This window comes from Podarcis raffonei, chromosome 3 (genome assembly GCF_027172205.1).
Source record: "Podarcis raffonei isolate rPodRaf1 chromosome 3, rPodRaf1.pri, whole genome shotgun sequence".
Lineage (NCBI taxonomy): Eukaryota > Metazoa > Chordata > Lepidosauria > Squamata > Lacertidae > Podarcis > Podarcis raffonei.
The window spans coordinates 53,766,551-53,786,855 of NC_070604.1; the positions used below are offsets into that span (position 1 = coordinate 53,766,551).

Genomic DNA, 20,305 nt, shown 5'->3' on the forward strand with positions numbered 1-20,305 from the left:
AAAACACAGCAGCGATGCCCACGCTACAGGTTGGATCCCCATATGGGAAAACAGCCTTTTCCTGCATTGCAGGAGGGAGCTCACATTCCACTTGAGAACACATTCACTCAAAGGAAAAAATTAAGCATAAATAATGGAGAATATTTTAACAAAAATTCTAGCTGACTCAGCATTTTAGTATCATGCATCTGCCAAGGTAAGAGATTTATAAACGGCAAGAGCTGCATTGCAGATAAAATTGATTTCGGCTATATATGTGGGATTAAGGTATATTGGACATAAATACACTGCAAATATTACAGTTCCATTAAATCCTAGTACTTCTTCGTAATATTAAATAATATATTGAAATTAACAGAACAGTGGGGAATATACTTTTAATGGCAGAAATTCTAACAGTTTCAAAGTGGAAACTGGATGATGATCCTTTGATAAAAGAGTGGCTTAATAAACCTGTTTACAACCAAATTCAGTCAGATTTAATTTCTGTACAAAGCAAACAGAATCCGTCACATAAAAGGAAGATCTTTATGATGGGGTTCAACATAATTTTGTATTAAAAGGTCATTCATTAGCCTGCCAGTTTCTCTGATAGCACTTCTTCATGCCTTTGGAATACCTTTTGTGAAAGTTCGTTATTTTGCTTATTAGGGATTTAAAAAACAAAAGGTGCTGTTTTCTCCACCTCAGAAAAGTTTCATTTAGGTTCAAGTTTATCAGAAGCAAAATAAAAGATTATTTCCCCTACCTTGGCTAGGTGTTCGTGTTTACGTTCCAGCTCTCGAATTTCTTGATTAAGAATCACTACCACATGCTGTGGTTGGCTCCTACATTTACTGCAGATGCCATGCTGAGTCAATTCATCACACACAGGACAGTGTAGAGTGGTGAAATACTGGGAAATTGTCCCTTTTCGGCTTTCCTGCTCGCTGTGGGATGTGGTAGCAGCTTTCTGGATCTACAAGGTTTAAAAATATTTGATACATATGAGTAATTATTTTTGCCAACATACATTGATCAAATTTACACCTTCTCAAATTAAAGATTGCTGGGTCTTGGCATCCTACGTTCCCAAAGACGTTATCAAAACAGCCATCAAAACATATCAACAAATCCATTCAAAACTGTTGGAGCTGAGATTTTTCCTATTACCACTAGGTGGAGCTGAGCACCCATTTTGAGAGCAGCTCCACATGCTAAGCGAAACCGTTCTTGAGAGGCTGCCCACACACAAGATTGTTCATATCAGGATGGATGAAAGCCAGCCCTATTAATGTGTTGTTTCCCATTTGGCCAACTAATTCCAGGTGGGACCCAGAGGCATGAACAATCTGAGGTTTGGGTCTATAGCAAGCAAACTCCTTGTCTGCATAACCTGTAGGTGTGTGTTTTGCTTTATTTGCTTTCTTCTTTCTTTACTGTGCATTGCTGTTACTATGGGTAGTCTTTCCTACAACCCTCTTCCCAGTAAGTCTTGCATCAAGTGATAGGGGGTTGAAAGGAAAATCTATTTGTTAAGCTGTCCCAAACCTGTTAGTGATTCATCAGGTAACTGGACCTTCCCTCCCACAGCAGCCACGGGCTAACTGGTAGGAATACCCTCTACCCTCTCCATTTGGTTGAATAACACTGATAGTTAGCCAATTCAGTAACCAGAAGAAGCACTAACTGTTTTAAACTACAGTGGTACCTTGGGTTACAGACGCTTCAGGTTACAGACTCCACTAACCCAGAAATAGTACCTCAGGTTAAAAACTTCGCTTCAGGATGAGAACAGAAATCGCTTTGCGGCGGCAGCAGGAGGCCCCATTAGCTAAAGTGGTAGCTCAGGTTAAGAACAGTTTCAGGTTAAGAACGGACCTCCAGAACGAATTAAGTTCTTAACCCTAGGTACCACTGTACTTATCTATAAAAACTCCATTCCAGCTGTAGCCATATCCAGATTTACTATTTCACCTACTTACCCTTGGTAATTCATGATACCAGCTGAAAACATCTATGCCAATAAGTGATAAGATTCTAGCCAGCGGAGGAAGAATTTGTTTGGTGATGTAGTAAGTGGCATTCAGACGCAGGTTTGGATCCTGTAGAACCTCAATTGGCCGCCTAACCAACTGTATGAGAGGCAACCCCGGCACGCCATACACAATGACATAGGGCACCCTTTCACCAACTCGTGGCTCAGACCGCCGATCATATGCAAGCATCCTTCTGTTGGGACAAATAAAATCAATCTCAAAATATATGGCCCACAAATGAGAGAGACAGATCTATGTACCTGTTTCAACTCCCATTAATAATCTCTATATATTCTTGCAATCCTTTCCTATCAGTCTTGCCAGTTTGCACAGCAACATTAAACACAAAAGAGAAAATGAAACAGCACCTTATGCAACCAGAGAATAATTCTAGAAAGAGAGGACATGTTTATACTCACCACTGCACCTTAGGGCTCACAGTGGTTTATTAATTTCCCCCTACATTTCCCAGACTCTTAATTTCCGCTTTGTATTTGTGCTTTCACATGACATAAAAGCCACTTCCAGAAACAGAAGAGGTTTAGGGCTCTTTTTCATGTTATTTGCTTCCAGAAAAAAAATCTGTTTGCAAACAAGTGCTAAATTTGCACTATACTGTATTCTGCTATATTTGATTAAAGGGGAGGATGGGTCAGCCAGAAGCACTTCTCATTCTTTGAGGAAACCCCCCAGTCTCACAAACAGGACCCCCCCACCTGTGTGTGTGTGTTCCTCGCTTAGCACCCCTCTTGCTTCTGCCCACAATCATCTACTACTTTGGGGCTCTTAGTCCCCCTTTCAAAGTTGAGCGCTATGAGGCCCCATACTTTTGCCCAAAGTCTGGAGCCTCTGACAGAACCACTATTCAGACTTTTCCCTCTGAAGGAGGAGTGCAGAACAAGCTGTGGATGTATTTAGGACCTGGCTGACGGAAAATATATCTATCTACAGAATTGTCACACTGGAAGTGACTCCAAGGGCCATCTAGTCCAAACCCCTGCAATGCAGGGACTACAGCTAAGGAGCTCCCACTGATCCATATTTTATATTTTAATGTAATAAAATCCTGATATTCTTAGAAGTATAAATTTCTTTGGTAGGCATTTAATGCATCTTTGAACTCTCATAACGAGAATGATTTACTATAAACTAAAATGATCTCACACTGCCATTCATGATATATCCTTATTACCTTGTGATTTCTAGAGCTGGTACACAGGCTCCAGGTCTGTATGTAGAACTTCCTCTGTACTCCTTTGCAAATATGAAGTCTTGCATGCTGGCCTTCCCTTCTAATAATTTCATGCATTGATTTTGCACATACTGCTTGATATGACTTATATCACGTGTTTCAAACAGCAACTTGATAGAACACTCAAGCATCTGAAAAAAGTGTATTAAAAAAGATTTCATAGTCATTTGAAACACCAAAGGCATTTTAAACATTCCCATTCTGAATTCCTCAACTTTCACTTTTGGAGGTCCCCCCCCCAATATGTGGAACTGATACTGTACTAAAAAGAACTTCTGAACACAATAAAATGCCTGTGCCACTTTACCTTGGAAACAGCAGGGCAAGAATCTCTTCTTACAGTTTCTATGCCTTTTGCATCAAATACTGGGTCCTTCTGTTCCAGTGATTCATACATGTAACCAACATACCTCTTCTTGGTTTGCAAAATACATGGCAAATAGACCTGCAATGCAAAGAAAAACTTTGCAAGTCTAGATATAAGAGAAATGCAGGCAAACTTCTGGACTGAACGCTTTTCTTGTTTACTGCTCATAATTAGACCCAAGTCACCCATAAACTATATATCTACATTACTAAGCAACATACTCTATTTTAGGCCCTAAGCGAGAGGATGAGATGATAAATTTGTTCATGCATGACAGGCTTTCTCAACTCAGAGAAGCTTCAAAAACAGCCATTTGAAGAGCTCTTTTTGTGTGTGGACTAGGGGCTAGAAGGGAGGATATGAAAGCCCTCCTTGTGTACATGTAAACACTTGGATGCACTGAAAGAGTTCTGTTAACCATAAAATATTTTCTAGCATATTAGGTACATTTAGAGCAGATTGATTTCTGAATTTGAAAAATGTTTCATTTTTCCTAAATTGGAAAAAAATTAGGCTGGATGTTTGTTAATCTCTAAATGTACATCTTTGTCCTTATTCAATTAATGTACAAACATCTTAAGTTATGTTATGATTCAATCAACCTGATCACTGTGCTAGGCAGAACTTCAAATGTATTCATAATACCACCAGACATGGACAGAAGTGTAATGCAGAACATTCTCTGACCCCTTGGGTACTGTGGAGTTCAAAAACCATTTACCATGCAATTTTATTTGTTTTATTATTTTGTCAAGTTTTTCTGACAAAATATTTTCTCCCTACTTACAACAATAAAAAAGGAGAAAGACGGGCCTTGCCGTCAGGCATAAAGACGACAAAGGGAAGTGTAGCAGAAGGAAAAGACAGAGAAGGAAAATCAGTTTGACAACAAAAGAAAGTGATGGATTGTAAAATAGGCATTTAAATCCAATTGAGGGAAGTATGATCTTTCCTTGCAGTTTTAAACCACCTATTCCATGACACTGCCATCTCGCCTTTATTACTGACTTTTTGGGCAGGTTCCAAGAAACCCCAGAGCTGGACTCTAATATTAGTACCCTCTCACAAATCCCTTCTGGGGAGGAAAATGGGAGATTTTTGTTCTGGGTTTGATGTCCTGCAGCAAAGCAGAACAGCTGTGTGATGAAGGTCACTAAGGACACCGGCCTTTCTCCACATGTCAATGAGGTTGGTGGCAGTGAATCAATGAAGAGCAATAGTGGAAAAGCCTTAGTCAAAGCATGTTAAGTTCAGTGCAATTTCTGTGCAAAATTGCATTCATTTGTAGGGGGAGTGTGCGCACACTCACTGTATTTTTATGTTCATGTGTGCCCCCTTTGTGTGGGGCAGGCAAAGATGTAGCTTGGCTTTCCTGCAGAAAGCAGGACTGTTGTGCATGCACTGATGCATGGAAAGTTCAATCCTGCTTGGCGTAGGTGCATTTTTATAGGCAGTCTTTGTTTATTTGGTTTTGTTTCTTTAAGTGGTAAGCTAGCAGCTCTTCCCAGGTTTGCTTTCCCATCCAGATTCCTTCTCCTCTTAACACTTTGTTTCAAATATCTATTTCTTAACTTGCTCATTATGTCACTTTCTGGAAAGGTGTCCTGTTAAATGTTGCAGTCAGGCAACACTCAGATTTCTCTTACCTTTTCAAACTTCAGTTTTACTGGTTTGGGGTTGGTAGCTGTTACAGCTTCAGCAATTTCCTGGCCAATCTTAAAAGACTGTTCCTTGGTAGCTCCTTTCAGTAGTACAAACATGCTGAAATAAGATAAGGGAAATCATGAAATGACTACAGTCATACTTCGGGTTAAATATGCTTCAGGTCGAGCGCTTTTGGGTTGCGCTCCGCGGCGATCCAGAAGTAACGGAATGCGTTACTTCCGGGTTTCGCCGCTCACACATACGCAGACGGTCAAAACGACGTCACGTGCATACGCGGAAGCGGCGAATCGCGACCCGCGTTTTACGTTCACTTCAGGATGCGAATGGGGATTTGGAACGGATCCTGTTTGTATCCAGAGGTACCACTGTATTTAGCTTTCCCACTCTAAAAATATTCCAAAAGTATGGCAACTTTTTTCTCTCTCCTTGTGACTAAAAACAGAAAATGAACAGGTAAGCAATTGATATTTGTTATTTATTAAATTGGTATAGTGCTCTTCATCCATAGATCTCAGGGCAGTTCACAACATAAAAATCCAAGATAAATACACAGAAGAGATATATCTGAAGTTTGTAATGGAGTGGATGTGGGATGGTGAAATGAAACTTAATCCTAGTAGAACAGAAGTAATCTTAGTCACGTTATATGTGGGACTAACTTTAAAGACGGTTCAAAAACTTCAGCTGGTGCAGAATTCAGCGGCCAGGTTGCTCACCAGGAAAAGAGCATGTAACGCCAATCCTGGCCTGGCTGCATTGGCTGCCAATTAGTTTCTGGGCCCAACTCAAAGTGCTGGTTTTGGCTTATAAAGCCTTAAACAACTCAGGACTACAATACCTCAAGGACCGCCTTTCCCCATCTGAGCAGACCTAGTTCTACAATCATCATCTGAAACTCTTCTTCATCTGCTTCCACCATGAGACGTCCAGAGGGTGACAACACAAACAGATCTTTTCTGTAGTGGCTCCCTGTTTATGAAATGTTCTCTCCAGGGAGGCTTGCCTCGTGCCTTCGTTACCTATCTTTAGGCACCAGGCAAAAACATTCCTCTTCTCCAAGGTCATCAGCTAATTAAATAATGATGGCCCTTTAAACTGTGTTTGGGATATTATTTTTGTTTGTTGTTATGTTATATATTTTTGTGTATTCATATTGTAAACCGCTCTGTGGTACTTGGATGAAGGGCGGTATAAAAATGTAATTTAAAAAAGTGTGTGCAAGAAATAAACTTACAATTGCTGTTGTTCAGGCTTTCTTTCCTCACTTCTGCTGCAGGAAAAACATTTTCCTTGCATTCAAAATATATAATTTTGTTGCTGAGAAAACAAATGTTTCTTCCAGCTAGCATACCTATTTTGCATATTAAATTCCTACTCTGGTTTAAAGGTTGCATATTACAAATCTACTAATTTCTGGTAAGGGAAGGAAAGGCAGTCAATGACATATTACTGGTTGGAAAGTCTCCCAAACAAAAGAATAGTTTTAATTACCTGTCTGTGTCTCCATATACAACCCGTGCTCCCCATTTTTTTGTTTCGTTCACCAGTTTTATTGCTCGTTCCAAGGTTTCTCGGGCTTTGTGCACAATGCTATCACCAATCTGCAAAATATAAAGATAAACCTTGATAAAATCTTTCTTGTGGACAGATCATGCATATATCATTGTTCTGTAACTCATTCTATAAACCCTGTAGAAAGTTTGATCTTTTTGATTAACAGCAGCCCACTTCTTCTCCATAAGACAAAAGTTTCAAAAGCAATTTGTGCTGAAGTTTGCGGAAGGCATGTGCGTGATAACTTTAAAAATAAGAAAAGTCAAACTCTCTTGACTGTGTCCAAATAGCTTTGTGGATTGATGCATTCATCAAGAGAAAATAGCAACTGCAAGTTATTAGTAAGCATGCATATAGATATTTCAAGGGCTTAGGCCCAGGAGCTGCATGGGAGCAATGTTCCCTTGTCCAATTTCTACCAATATTGCCTGCTCCCAGCCTGCCTTTTCACATTGTGCAGGACAGTCTCCTCAGTCTTCCAGAGAAGTTTTCAAGTGGGCACAAGAGAGGAGCAGCAGGAAAGCCTTGTGGCATGAGTGGTCTTATGCTTGTGTAACTCTGGATCCAACCTAAGGTGTTTATAAATCTTTAATTGCATGTTCTCCTCAGGACCCTCTGAAGTCATTGTTCCTATTTTACAATCAGAGAACTGAGGTTAAGAATCGGCTTTTGCCTTAATGTAGGTATTATTATAGCAAAGAAGAATGGGAGCATTGGCTCCCAGTAAGTTTCTGAGCACAAATCAAAGTGTTGGTGCTGACCTTTAAAGCCCTAAACGGCCTCGGTCCTGTATACCTGAAGGAGCGTCTCCACCCCCATCGTTCAGCCCGGACACTGAGATCCAGCGCCAAGGGCCTTCTGGTTACAGGGAACCAGACAGAGGGCCTTCTTGGAAGTGGCGTCCGCCCTGGGGAACACCCTCCCTTCAGATGTGAAGGAAATAAGCAGCTATCTTCTTAAAAGACATCTGAAGGCAGCCCTGTTTAGGGAAGTTTTTAATATTTAATGCTGTATTGTTTTTAACACTCAATTGGAAGCCGCCCATAGTGGCTGGGGAAACTCAGCCAGATGGGCAGGGTATAAATAATAAATTATTATTATTGTTGTTTTCTTGTCTCTGAAATATCTTTACACTTTACTTTCATCACTTACCTCTACACATGGCATCCTTCCAGAAAAATTAGCAGAAGTATAACCAAATGTGACATTTGCTATGAGCTTAAGGCCAAGCTGACGTGCTTCAAGCATTCGAGTGATGGCTTTGTCATTTTTATAAGCTTTCATTGATTGCTTCACCATGATTCTAGTCTTCAGAATTTCTTCTAACATTTTTGGCAATATACCCTTTCTTACTGAAGGCTGCACAAAAACAACACCATTAAAAATTAACATTTAATAATAAAAATATATGTTTAGCAGCAACATTAATACTGTTTATTTTAGGGTGGTTTACAGTAGACCACTGTTGGGTCAAATGTTTGTAATGCAGCTTATCAGATAATTTTTACACTACTGGTAACCAGGTAATTTTTCCCTCTGGGAGTTAAGATGGAGTATGAGTTCTCCCCCCCCCCCAGTGGGCCAGAGCTTTGTCTGCCCCACTTTCATGCAACAACTTTGACAGCTGAGTCAGAGCCACCCATCTGTCAATCATCTGATCAAGTGACTGGTAGGTGGCCAGTCCCACCCACTTGTCAAAGTTGATCTGTGGGGTGGTGTTCAAAGCAGGGAATGTGTGCTGACAAAGCAAGCACCAAACAGTATCAAACTCTGCTCATCAGCTGAATAGTGGGTTAAATCCTGCTGCTTAACCTGAAGGTGCCTGTTCCCAGAAACAGCCAAACTGAGCAGGATTTAAACTCCCTGCATCAGCTAACAAGTATGGGTTAAATTCTGCTTTGGTTGTGCACGCAGAACTGGGCAGGGAGGAGGAGCATACCTAAAGCAGAATGGAACCCTGCCATCTCACCCATCACCTGATATTATGTGCACACTGGAGTGATGTCAGCTGATTGACAGGCGGGCATGGCTTTGGTGAAATGGCCTTGCTGGCATGTGGGCTGGTTCCCCATTCCTACTGTAGATACTGCCTCCTGTTTATTAATATGCTTAACATATTTACATTTCATGCTTCAGTGTCTTTTTTCTTCCGGAAAGCAAGATGGAAGTAGAAATAACAAGTTAAACATAAAATGTCAACAAGAAGAATAAAGCATTACCTTAACAAAAGCAATTCCACTGGGTGACACTGTGATGTCATGACGAAGTTGATATAGCAAATCAGGAGATACTCTCAGAGAAGTGCAGCCAAACTTAAATTCATCATATCTGGAGGATAAGACAAAGTGTACTGAACCCTCAAGTAACATCACAGACTAACTGCTATTCATAGATGAGATTTATCCCATGCTACACACTATTTAGTGCTATGGCAGCATAAATACAGTACCTGTTTTAATTTTACATCAGATTTTTATCTCTTAGTCTCTCTCATGCTCTAGCCTTCTCTTTGTAATCCAGCAAGCTCTCCTTATGTTATCAGCAAATAACTTACAATTTAAAGATCAATATTAACAAAATATTTCCTTAGAGATAATCATATTGGAGTGTCCAACATCCACCCCACTGAGTCCTTGTATCGTCTGCAATATATATATTTGAAACACACCTTTTCCTCCCAATATTTCATCTACTTATTCCTTGGTATGCATGTGTGGGAGACTGAATCCACCCACCCACATGCAGTCAGAGTTACACACTTGTTTTGATGCACTTCTAAAAATTGTATATTTCAAAAATGCTGTTCACAAGTTCTGTCTCTGCAGCCAAGAAGTAGATTAATAGAATTACAAAAATCCCAGACGACTTCTTTTTTTACAAGAAAAACAACTTCCTGGCTGCATGGTTTGAGAAGTGGTGGGCTAAATATATTCCATTTGATCTTTCAAGTACTTATTAAGTAGTAGAGAAAATGCATCTAGATTTTAAATATTTAATACTTACTTTCCCAAGTTCTCAATATGTCCCAAGCATGTGGAATAACAGTAGTTGTATGCTATCACAATAGATGGATATAAAGATTGAAAATCTAGTACAAGGACAGCATTACTGTAGAAACGGGATTCTGGCTCCATTATTAAAGGAATACACTGAGGGGCTCTCATTTGAGCTCGTTGCTGGACACTCGGTGTAACAGCAATGTAATTCATTGGTTTGGCAATACGTAACATCATTGACTCCACACGGTACTACAAAAGAAGAACATTAATTACTGATACTTTTGAATGTCATGTATTCTTAAAATATATTCCTGTGGTGTGGGGACTAACGGACAATATAAGTGGACTTTGTGAGTCTTTATGGTGGTTAAGAGACATTACAAGTCTGGAAGGTCAAAACACCCACTGTCTACTACTTCACAGAAGATTTCACTTCTTTTCTATATTCAAATGTATGCCTTGTTAACTGCCAGTCTTGTTTAGATACCCACTGGAGCACAGAAACTGCTTATATTGACCTGTATGTTTAAATTAGAAATGATGGAGTATTCTTACTGTTAATGTCTGCTGGCAATGTTTTCATCCTCTTTTCTCTTTCTTATATTTGCAAATAAAAACTCTGTTTTTTTTAAAAAAAATACTGATCTAGTATGGCTATACATTTAATATTATTTTCCTAATAAGCCGCAAGGCTAGTAGCAATTGGATTTTTAATGTCTTTTAGAAATGACCCCTTGTTTGTGAAAACTTCCAAGGTTCAAAACATGTGAGAAAAATTCTGAGGTCCCAACTTCTCAAAAATATTAAGGACAGCTTACCTGCGATCCTCTTGTTAATACATGCAAGAACTGAATTCCAAAAAGCCTTGCCATTTCACTTGTTCTGCCAATTAAGTCCACTTGTTCTAACAGCTGGAGATTTCCACGGACACGGCTTGTGTAATAATCAATCATTTTCCAGCTTTAAAATCAAATAATAAACGTACAAAAATCTTAAAAGTCTTAAAGGATGCTCTAGGAAAAAAAAACTTTCAAGGCAGTAATCAACAGTTTGCAGCTCTAATAAATTGATGTGCAGCCCTATTAGTTCTCTTGAAGGCTTTTAAAATAAGGTTAAGGTTAAGTCCAGTAATAATCAACCATAGTATCCTTTTGGACCACCTGAATGGGTTGTTCCTTGGTTTATTTTTTGTTCTTTCTGTTGCACTATATCCAGAATGTGGTGCTGGGGGACTACTGTTCTACACCACGGCCTTGTCCTCTATGTTACTTAATATATAAATGAAGCTGCTGGGAAGGGCAATTCAGAGCTTTGAAATAAGGTGCCATAGATTTTATACCTTAAAATTAGAAGTGGAGTGACTTACTGTGCTACTCATTATGAAAACAATGCACTAAGTCACTTCTAAAGTAGCATGACTACTTTTTTCTCAATTAGATTGTTTTTTCTTAGCTTCAATAATTTCAAGGTCATTCTTATCACTGGTGCATGAATTCAGCTATCCTAGCTATTAAGGGATAGCAATTTGTTATTTATTGCTTGAATAAACTGGAAGGAAAACTGCACCATGAAGTTCTGTTACACTTGAGATATACAACAATGGTAAAGTCTACTTAACATGCTACCTTTACAGCACAGTTGCCACTCCTGTGATCAGCAACCATGTTACATAACTACTTATGTCTGATATTCCGCAATATACAGTAAATCTTTGATAATATCAGTACTTCGCACATGAGCACCACATCTTCACTGGGTCCATTGAAGTAGCCACTTGATCCACCTCCAGTGGTACCTGGTCATGCAGGAGTGGTATGCAAACTTGACTAAGTCAAAGGTAGCCAACACGATAGCCTCCAGAGTACGTTGGGCTACAACTGCTGTCATCTATGACCATAGGCTATGATGGTTGGCGTTGATGGGAACTGTAGTCCTAAATCATCTGGAAGGCACCACATTGGTCAGTGCTGCCTTAATTGATCAAATGATATGGGTAGAAAGTTGAATTGTGCACTACGGATTGGCAGCACATTTGTTATTCTTCTGTCAGGAGCCAACTTTGTTTCATTTTTTCCTTGCTAATTAAGTTTTCATTTGGTTTGAAAACTTTATATACAACAGATCAGACTTTGATTCAGGAAGCATACTTTAAAATACTCATAAGAATTGGTACTTACCGATAGATGTCTGTCTTGTTGTCAAACCAATCAGACAGAACGCGAGGGGTAAACAGTGGAAAGCGCTGATGAAGTATATGAAAGCCCACATTTTCAAAAGTATAGTTAGTTAGAGTCACCTAAAATAAGAAAAGACTTGTATGATCATATGCCTATATAATTTGTCCTGGTAAGGTGGAGTGGAATAGTAAGAATTACAAGGTATGTTTAAAAATGCTCACAACTAGACTTCCGGAGGCGGCGCCTCCGACAATGGCAGATTCCCTCTGATTCAGGGAAGTTTTTAATCTGTGATATTTTACTGTATCTTTGGTTTTTATGGAAGCCGCCCAGAGTGGCTGGGGAAACCCAGCCAGATGGGCGGGGTACAAATAATAAATTATTCTTATATTATTATTATTATTATTCAGAGGGAGACAGCTCCGCAGAAATCGGGTCCTACCGCTGCAGCGAAGCGGGGACCCTTTGAAAACTGCAGGCGGAAGAAGCCTGCGGCCATGGGACTCGGCGGGCACCGTTTGCGCCCCCCCCGTTTGGCAAAGGAACCCTACAAAGGGCTCCGGAGTGAGACGGGGGCTGGCGCGGTGCTGAGAGTCAATCGCTACTTCTGCGGAGCGAAGCTGCACAGCTGTTGTCGGAGAGCGCTGTCCTTCTTCCTGTGACAATTCGGATTTTAAACAACAACCCGTGAGTAGGACAATTGAAAATTTTGGATCAAAATATAGCTTCGAATTTGACCCGAAACGGGAAGGTGCAAAAAGGAAGTCCGCCTCCCATCCTTTGTATAAAGATCAAAGCAAAGACTTTATAAGCTAAAAGCCGGAAAAATTGATAGCCTAAAGTTTCCTGCACTTTTAACCATCAAACCCCCCCTAGACAGCAGGAGGAAAGGGGGAGAAAATTTGACTTTCTAATCCTGCAGAGAGAGAGAGTTAAGAAAATAAGCTTCCACTGTCCCTAACCTGGGGACGGAATGACAGGAAAGAAACTGTCGGTGATATTTACAATTTGAAAATAGAAAAATCGACATATAGAACTGGAAAAGGGAAAAAATAATTCCAATGCTGCTTTCTGCCTGTTTGTTTTATATTGAAAGGAAACAAAATATCTGAAAATCGAAAGTAATTTTTTCTTATTGGATACAATTTAAAAATGGATGCCAAAAAGTAACTACACCCCCTAGAGGAAGCCAGCCAGTGTGTTTGTTCTAACCTATAAAGAGAACATTGTAACTGGGAAAATTAGACCGTGGGACCAGCTCCCTGACCTTGACAGAAATGATTAGAGAGGAGTTTTTATCTGCCCTGGGCAAAATACATGATGTGCTGCGACAGCTGGATGAGAAAGTGTCTCTGATGAATCAAAAGATGGATTATACAGCAGCTGCAGCCAGCAAAGAGGTGCCAATGGGAAATGCAGTTACAGAAACTGCACAACAATCTATTCAGGAAACTGGTTTAACAGGGCAAGTGCAAGGGCAGAGAAAGATGGAAGAGATTGCGAATGCATCTCAAAAGACACAGAGAATTCAAGTCCTACATGACCAAAAGCTGCAACACTGGAAGATGGAATTTGGAGGACACTGGCTAAATTTTGGATTTAAGAAAATTCCTATCTCTGGTTGGACTGTGAAACAAGTGGAAGATCTTTTTTGGAACAATTACTCTTTGGATTACAAACTGACCACTGGGGAGTGCAACACCGGGGAATGGGACAATTGGATAAAAGGAAATGAAGAATACTACTGTACGGAATTACCCGGAGATTGGCCCCCAAGGAGAAAGAGAAGGAAAGGCGAAAGAACTCAACAGGGAACAAGGATGTATGCAACTACAAACAGGAACAAAAAAACTCGCAGAAGGGGCTTGGAAGTGACTTGAGAGCCTCAGACATTAGAACACCTGACTGACAAGGATATAATGATATAAGGACTGACATTGCCGGGAACCAGGAAAAGAGACGTTGGATTAACTTAGAATGAGAAATGTTTTTTGTAATAAACCTATATTTATGGAATTAGTGTAATACTAATGAAGCATTAAAAGATGTTGGAAAGGATGTAATTGGCTTTAGCAAAATATGGTTTAAATTTTGAAATTTCAACGATTTGAGGACAAGATAAAATTAATGAAATTATTGTAAAAATGAAGTGGTTTGAGTAATGCTCACAACTTTTACTGGTTATAGCTTACACAGAGTTTGGCATGGCATAGCACAGAACAAGGATTCAGGTTCAAGACAACCACTCAGCTCGAATACTTCGAAACCATCAATGGATAGAAGGCAAGCTCAGGCCCACCTTTGTGTAGACTGGTACTATGAGCTATCACTGAAACCACCCTGGGTGTGTTGCAGGCTTGCTAGCCCGTGAGCTGGGTTTGGCTCTGAAGTGACCCCAAGATCCATTATGAGGGTCCTGCAATGGAGAGGCAGCCCCTGCTATGTATTTGACTGTCTTCAAGGTTTGCCACACAGTTGTGATGAAACTACAGGGCAATGTAATCGAATCACCGTTGAAGAACATTGCTGTGCGGAAGGCAATACCTTTGTAATTGCTAAGCCAGTTGTGACTATGAGTAAAATTAACCAGCAACTTAATCAATTGTAAGGGGAAGTGTGCTATGGAAGTTGACAGCACTGTTGAGGCCCAGGCCAGGCCAACTTTTCATAACCCAGGAATGGACCAGAAGGGAAAGGAGGGTTCCCCCTCTGGTTCACACCATGATCTGCCCCTAGGAAGCCAACAGGTGCAACCACCGCTGGTGGGGCTTAGCCTGCGGGGGGGTGGGGAGCGCAGATTATCACCTGAACATGCAAAAGAAAGTTCAAACACCCATAAAGTAGACAATTAGAGGGACTAAGGGGGGAAACAACTGGTTTTTCACCAAGAATTAGAATTGTCTTATGGCCATGCTTTTTCATTACATAATCCAGAAGAAGTCACATTAGTTTGCAGCAAAAACAAAGAGACCTATGCCAAGTCAATTGTGGCATAAACCATCAAAGACCAGAGATCATTTTATCAGATGCTCCTTTCTGTATCTGATGATTATGGCTCTGGCCCCTGAAAACATACACCACAATTCATTTGTTAGCCTTTCAGGTGTCATAGGACTCTTTGATTTGTCAACACAGTTGTTACCAGTTATGACAGAAAGTATAATTAATAATATCAGCAAGTGTAATAACCAAGGAATTAGACCAGTAGGCAGCCAGTGCTGAAATGCAACTTGACCCTTGAACAGAGAATTTGTTATGTGAGTGGAATATGCTATAAAGCATCAGATCAGCAAAATAATGGAAGACTATGATTATAACTACATTTCCATGGATTTCATATTTCCTGTACTGATAACAAGCATATGGGAAGGAGGAGATACAAATTTGCAAACTCCAAGACAAGAAAATGGTTTATTATTGAAAATATGGCATTTATTTCAAAGTAGGTTATTTATGATTTTGCCAGAGTTTACCTCATTTCTCATAATTCTCCAGATATTCAGCATAACCCTTCCAACAATGTTTATTTCACTCATTGTATCAGACCCATATTCATCTTGATCTGAAGTAAATCTGTTTTCTTTTTTATCATCTAAATCATTAAAAGAGAATATTTCAGCAACTTGAAACAACTTTAGTACAAATACAATGAAATATTTATCAGAAGGAAGAGTCATCCTCTGAACCTACAAACTATAACAGTGGTGGTCAATCTTTCTGGCAAGTATAACACAAAAAAGGCCAAAATACTGCCACTAGATAGTATGTTACAGCAAATATGAAAGTCGTCGTGGTTTGTTGTGGGTTTTCTTTTTATTCTAGTTAGGAATGCAGGTCTGATTTTATAATGGAATCTGGTTTGCAGACTCTCCCAATTTCTGTTCACACATGTTAAAGTCACCTGTAGCATCTGTAGTGCATATCCGTAATCCATGCACTAGAACAACCAGAAATGTTCATTATTTTGTGTTTTTAAAATCTTTGCCCTTACAACTTACCGTATTTTTCTGTGTATAACACGACCCCATGTATAAGACGACCCCTATTTTTGGGAGCCCTCAACAGTTGTTTAGCTTCTTTTGTAAGTTCGCTGAGCTGTTAAGCAGCTTTTCGACGATCCCCTGCTCTGGCTGACGGGACTGGTGCCGCAATACACCGCATACTGGCCCTCACCAAATACTCTTCCTAAGCCAGGAAGAGCGGGTAAGCAGCCTACTCTCTGACACTTCCTTGCCACCGCTGTAGCACCAACCCTTTCTTACTTAGCATATTAACCCGTGTATAAGATGACCCTCAATTTACCACAAAAAATTCAAAAAAGGTTGTCTTATACATGGAAAAATACGGCACTTTTTATCATATTCCAAGGTTTCATCACTCATATAAATTGTCCAGAAGCAGCATCCACTGCACTACTCATTGTTTGCATGTCACTTCAAACCATAGCTAACCTTAACCATAGTTAAGTGAAAGCTGGGGCTATGGGCTGAAATTGTGGGCACTTTACTTCTTCCTCATTCCTGCTGCTATGTTGCCAAGAGCAAAGCCATGGTTTGGTTTAATGTTACAGATGAACCTGGGCTTTTTCTCTCTATCCCCAAAGAAACCACAAGCTAAATGCTAGACCCTCCCCCACTAGGTTTGTTTGCTTGGAGGGAACAAACCATGAGCCCACAGATGGGCGGGGTTATAAATAATAAATTACATGATGATGTCAAACTAACCCAGACCATGGCTTAGCTATCAGCGGCAGGAAAAGAGCAAAGTGCCTGTGATTTTAGCCATGTGCACCAGCACACTGTACCCTTTAAATTACAGCTAAGCTTAACTATGATTTTAAGTAGTGAGGGGGAACCCTCACATGGGCCTAGTTAGGCCCATCAGGATTCCCCATTTGGCCCGTGAAGCCACCTTTTACAAGACACAGCCACCTGCCCTACACCTCATATATGATGTGGGGGGGGGGGTAAAGTTGCAGCTCCCTGCTGAAAGTGGGCTTTGAAGGTACTGAAGATCAGCTGTTCCAGCAAAGCCCTGTGCCTTTGCAAGCCCTGATTATCATGCTGATGCTTGCAAAGATATAGGGCTTTGTGACTACCAACAACCAGCTAACCATTGGAGCCTGCAAAGTGTGCCTTTACCCATTCTTTCTTAATTCAAATTGTGTGATCAAAGGAAAATGGATTGCCTGGTGTCAGGTGATTGATAGGTGGGCAGGCAAAGTACGACTCCAACCCATTGGTCGGATTCAGTTCCACACCCTAGGTTTAAAGTAGTGTGTGAAGAAGACCACAGTTCTATATGGTTTCCGTTATGCAAATTGGTTTATATTTAGTCACTCTTCCTCAGGTTCTTATCCTGTGGACTCTACACAGGATATGGCTCTCCCACTGTTCCTTGCAGTGACTCAGGTACTCAAATGCTGCTCCCTTGGCAAGCTGCTTCATCTATTTCTGCTCCCATCTCTTCAAACAAAAGATAAACAACCACTACTCTAATACAGAAAACTGAAAGAAGGATCCTTGCTAGCTGACTGAACAGAATGCATGTAAGTCAAACTTCCTAGTGAGAGACAGTGGAAAACACTAAAATGGGACAGGAACACCGTATTTTTCCATGTATAAGATGCCCCCATGTATAAGACGACCCCTATTTTTTTGAACCCCAAATTAAGAAAAATGAAACCCTAAAATAGAAGTGAAAATCTGGATGATTGATGGTGGCATGTTGTTGATCTTTTTGGGGCAATTGCCCTCAAAGTTTCCAGCATGAGGTGCATGCAGTGCATTGTGGTGCAGAAGCAAAGGCAGCGACTGCAGAAGCAGGCTCCCAAGCAGGATGCCAAGGAAGAACCGGGGGAAGGCAGGGGGGAAAGCAGCAGGAGGGACCGCCTCAGCCCGCCCAAGCCAAAATCCCAGACATATGCTTAAATATTTTAAAAATTCCCCCCAGATGCCCATGTTCTGTGTACAAGACGACCACCAATTTTTTAGTATTTTTTTTATAGCAAAACACCTCATCTTATATATATAAAAAAATGGTACTAATGGCTTTATACCCGGAATAATAGTAGAATAAAACCACGGCTTCTCACAATTATTATTAACTTTAGAATAAGGAACCTTAGAATCATAAACACACCTGGAACACGTGAGACCATTTGGCATAAATCAACACCTAGAGCAGCAGCTCTCTGCAAGAGGTATCCCCAGGAATGCATCTGAACTTCATAGCCCAGCAAAATATCTGGATCATACCTAAAAAGAGAACATACATTTTCTTCATAGAACCATGTGCTCTTTTTTGTTTCAGCAAACCTACTCAGACATGTAATTTTAGCATTTCACGTTAACTAAAAGTATGCTTTTAAAAATTACTCATTTTTTCTATTTTACCATCTTATGTCGTTTGTTTTTAATGTTTGCTTTTACAGGTATTTTTAATGGATGTTTTATATTTTGTTGTAAACTGCTTAGAGGACATTGCTGTTCTAGTATGCAGTATATAAACTCTGTTAAATAAATAAAATAATAAACTCAACAAATTTATACTGAATTTAATGCCAGCAGATAAACGTGAAGATAAACGTGAAGTCTTGCTTGAGTAAAGAAGGAAGAACATACCGTGAGTGAGAAAACACAATCTACACAAAAAAAGGTACTGAGTATGCAAAAGTCTGCCAAGTGGATGAGGCTACGGAGAAAAACTGAATACATTTAATTACAAATAACAAAAATTCTGTATTTATCCCCATGTGGAAACTTGTACCCAAGTGTAAGCATGAAGTGCCATGTATCCATAGTTTTGTATATCATTCCCTTGGTGCTTTCTCTGGATTAGGTCTAACGTGTATATTTTCTAATGACAATTTTGGAAATACAAGCAATTAACCACAAATAACTGGTGGAGAATTCCCTTCTAGTTCCCATGGGGAGGGGAGAGGCTGGGATCCAAAGAGTTTAGGTATGTATAGTGACATGTTGTTACTTGTTGTTACTTTTAAAACAGCAGGTCCTTATGCCATGTCATAAGCTCCATGTTTGAAACTCCCATTGGTTAAAAAAAGATGTGTCCCCTGGAAGGTTGCTGCGTGATACATAATTATTTTGAACTTAGCTAGTAAATACTTTGCCTGCTTCAGATGTGACGCAATATGATGGTTCAAATACCAGCAACACTCATACAAGGGCCGTTATACTTTTTGTGACTTGTGTGATCGGGGCACTTCAAAAAAGCACTGCAGTAACCATATGAATCATGGTAGCCAGTGCTTTCTCTTTAAAATAAATGTTTGGGGGTACTCTCTCATTATCCTACTCATATTGAAATACTGCCCCTCAATGAGGCCAAACTTAAATTTACAAAATGTTTAGGGGTATGCGTACCCCCAGAAAAAAGCACTGACGGTAGCCATGTAGAAAACCAGCACTTGGAAGCTCTGATTCTCACAAGTAATACTTATAGTGAGTTCTCAGTGACTTCAATTCAAATGAGAAGAGAAAATATCACCACGTTTGAGGAATCTGTAATGTTTCACATAAGTAGGGAAAAATTATGGCAGTTACATTGTCCAGTTGGCAGAGATAATGTGCGATTTAGTTTCACTGAGAGTTTTAATGTTTTGCTTTATATTTTTTTGAGCTGCTTAGAGGCTCTCTTACAATCAAGCAGTATATAAATGTTGTACTATATCAAGACTGCTGCTTCGAGCCCATATGACTGAATGTTTGTCCATACAAAATCTTTCCTTCACCTAAAAAGCTAGACCCAGGTACACCATAACAAGCTGAGAATGAGGCCCAAGTTATATACATCACTGCAGGAAAAATGTACACATTTCACCATAAAGCAGGAGCAATTCATTAGCTTCCTCTGCAAAAGTAACATGCACTATAGAAAGCTTCATTTGCTATAACTTCATGCTTATCCTTCAAACTGCATTGTCTTATAAAATGATGGCACACAACCAGGTAAATTCTGCACACGCAGCAAGGCTTCTAAGGCTCTATTTACAGAAAAAGCCTAGACAATATACTTGAGAAGCAGCCTCCAACATTGCACTAGAAGCTGCTGCCATGTAATACTGTTGCTCTTTGAATTATGGTAAGTATCTAAAAATGTTATTCCATAAAACTTTGCTTAACACGTCAGCTTTCTATGCCTCCTTGTGAGCAGAGGTGAGACACTCTGGACATTGGAACTGTGTGATGTGCATATGCTACTCTTGCTCAGTATTTTAATGAAGTGTGACTTTCCTTTTCACTTTTTCAGCA

At 40.0% G+C, this 20,305-nt stretch overlaps 1 protein-coding gene across 1 annotated transcript in view; it reads right to left on the reverse strand.

Moving 5' to 3' along the window:
* REV3L (REV3 like, DNA directed polymerase zeta catalytic subunit) overlaps positions 1–20,305 on the reverse strand; it is a 62,994-nt gene that overhangs the window by 1,304 nt on the left and 41,385 nt on the right. The window contains exons 19-31 of the mRNA XM_053381688.1: positions 18,174–18,289; positions 15,506–15,624; positions 12,033–12,151; positions 10,674–10,815; positions 9,860–10,104; positions 9,076–9,184; positions 8,009–8,215; positions 6,794–6,903; positions 5,284–5,398; positions 3,578–3,715; positions 3,211–3,401; positions 1,965–2,211; positions 749–958 (exon numbers count right to left, since the gene is read on the reverse strand). Coding sequence (XP_053237663.1) covers positions 749–958; positions 1,965–2,211; positions 3,211–3,401; positions 3,578–3,715; positions 5,284–5,398; positions 6,794–6,903; positions 8,009–8,215; positions 9,076–9,184; positions 9,860–10,104; positions 10,674–10,815; positions 12,033–12,151; positions 15,506–15,624; positions 18,174–18,289 — 2,068 coding nt within the window. The remainder of the gene's footprint in view (positions 1–748; positions 959–1,964; positions 2,212–3,210; positions 3,402–3,577; positions 3,716–5,283; positions 5,399–6,793; positions 6,904–8,008; positions 8,216–9,075; positions 9,185–9,859; positions 10,105–10,673; positions 10,816–12,032; positions 12,152–15,505; positions 15,625–18,173; positions 18,290–20,305) is intronic.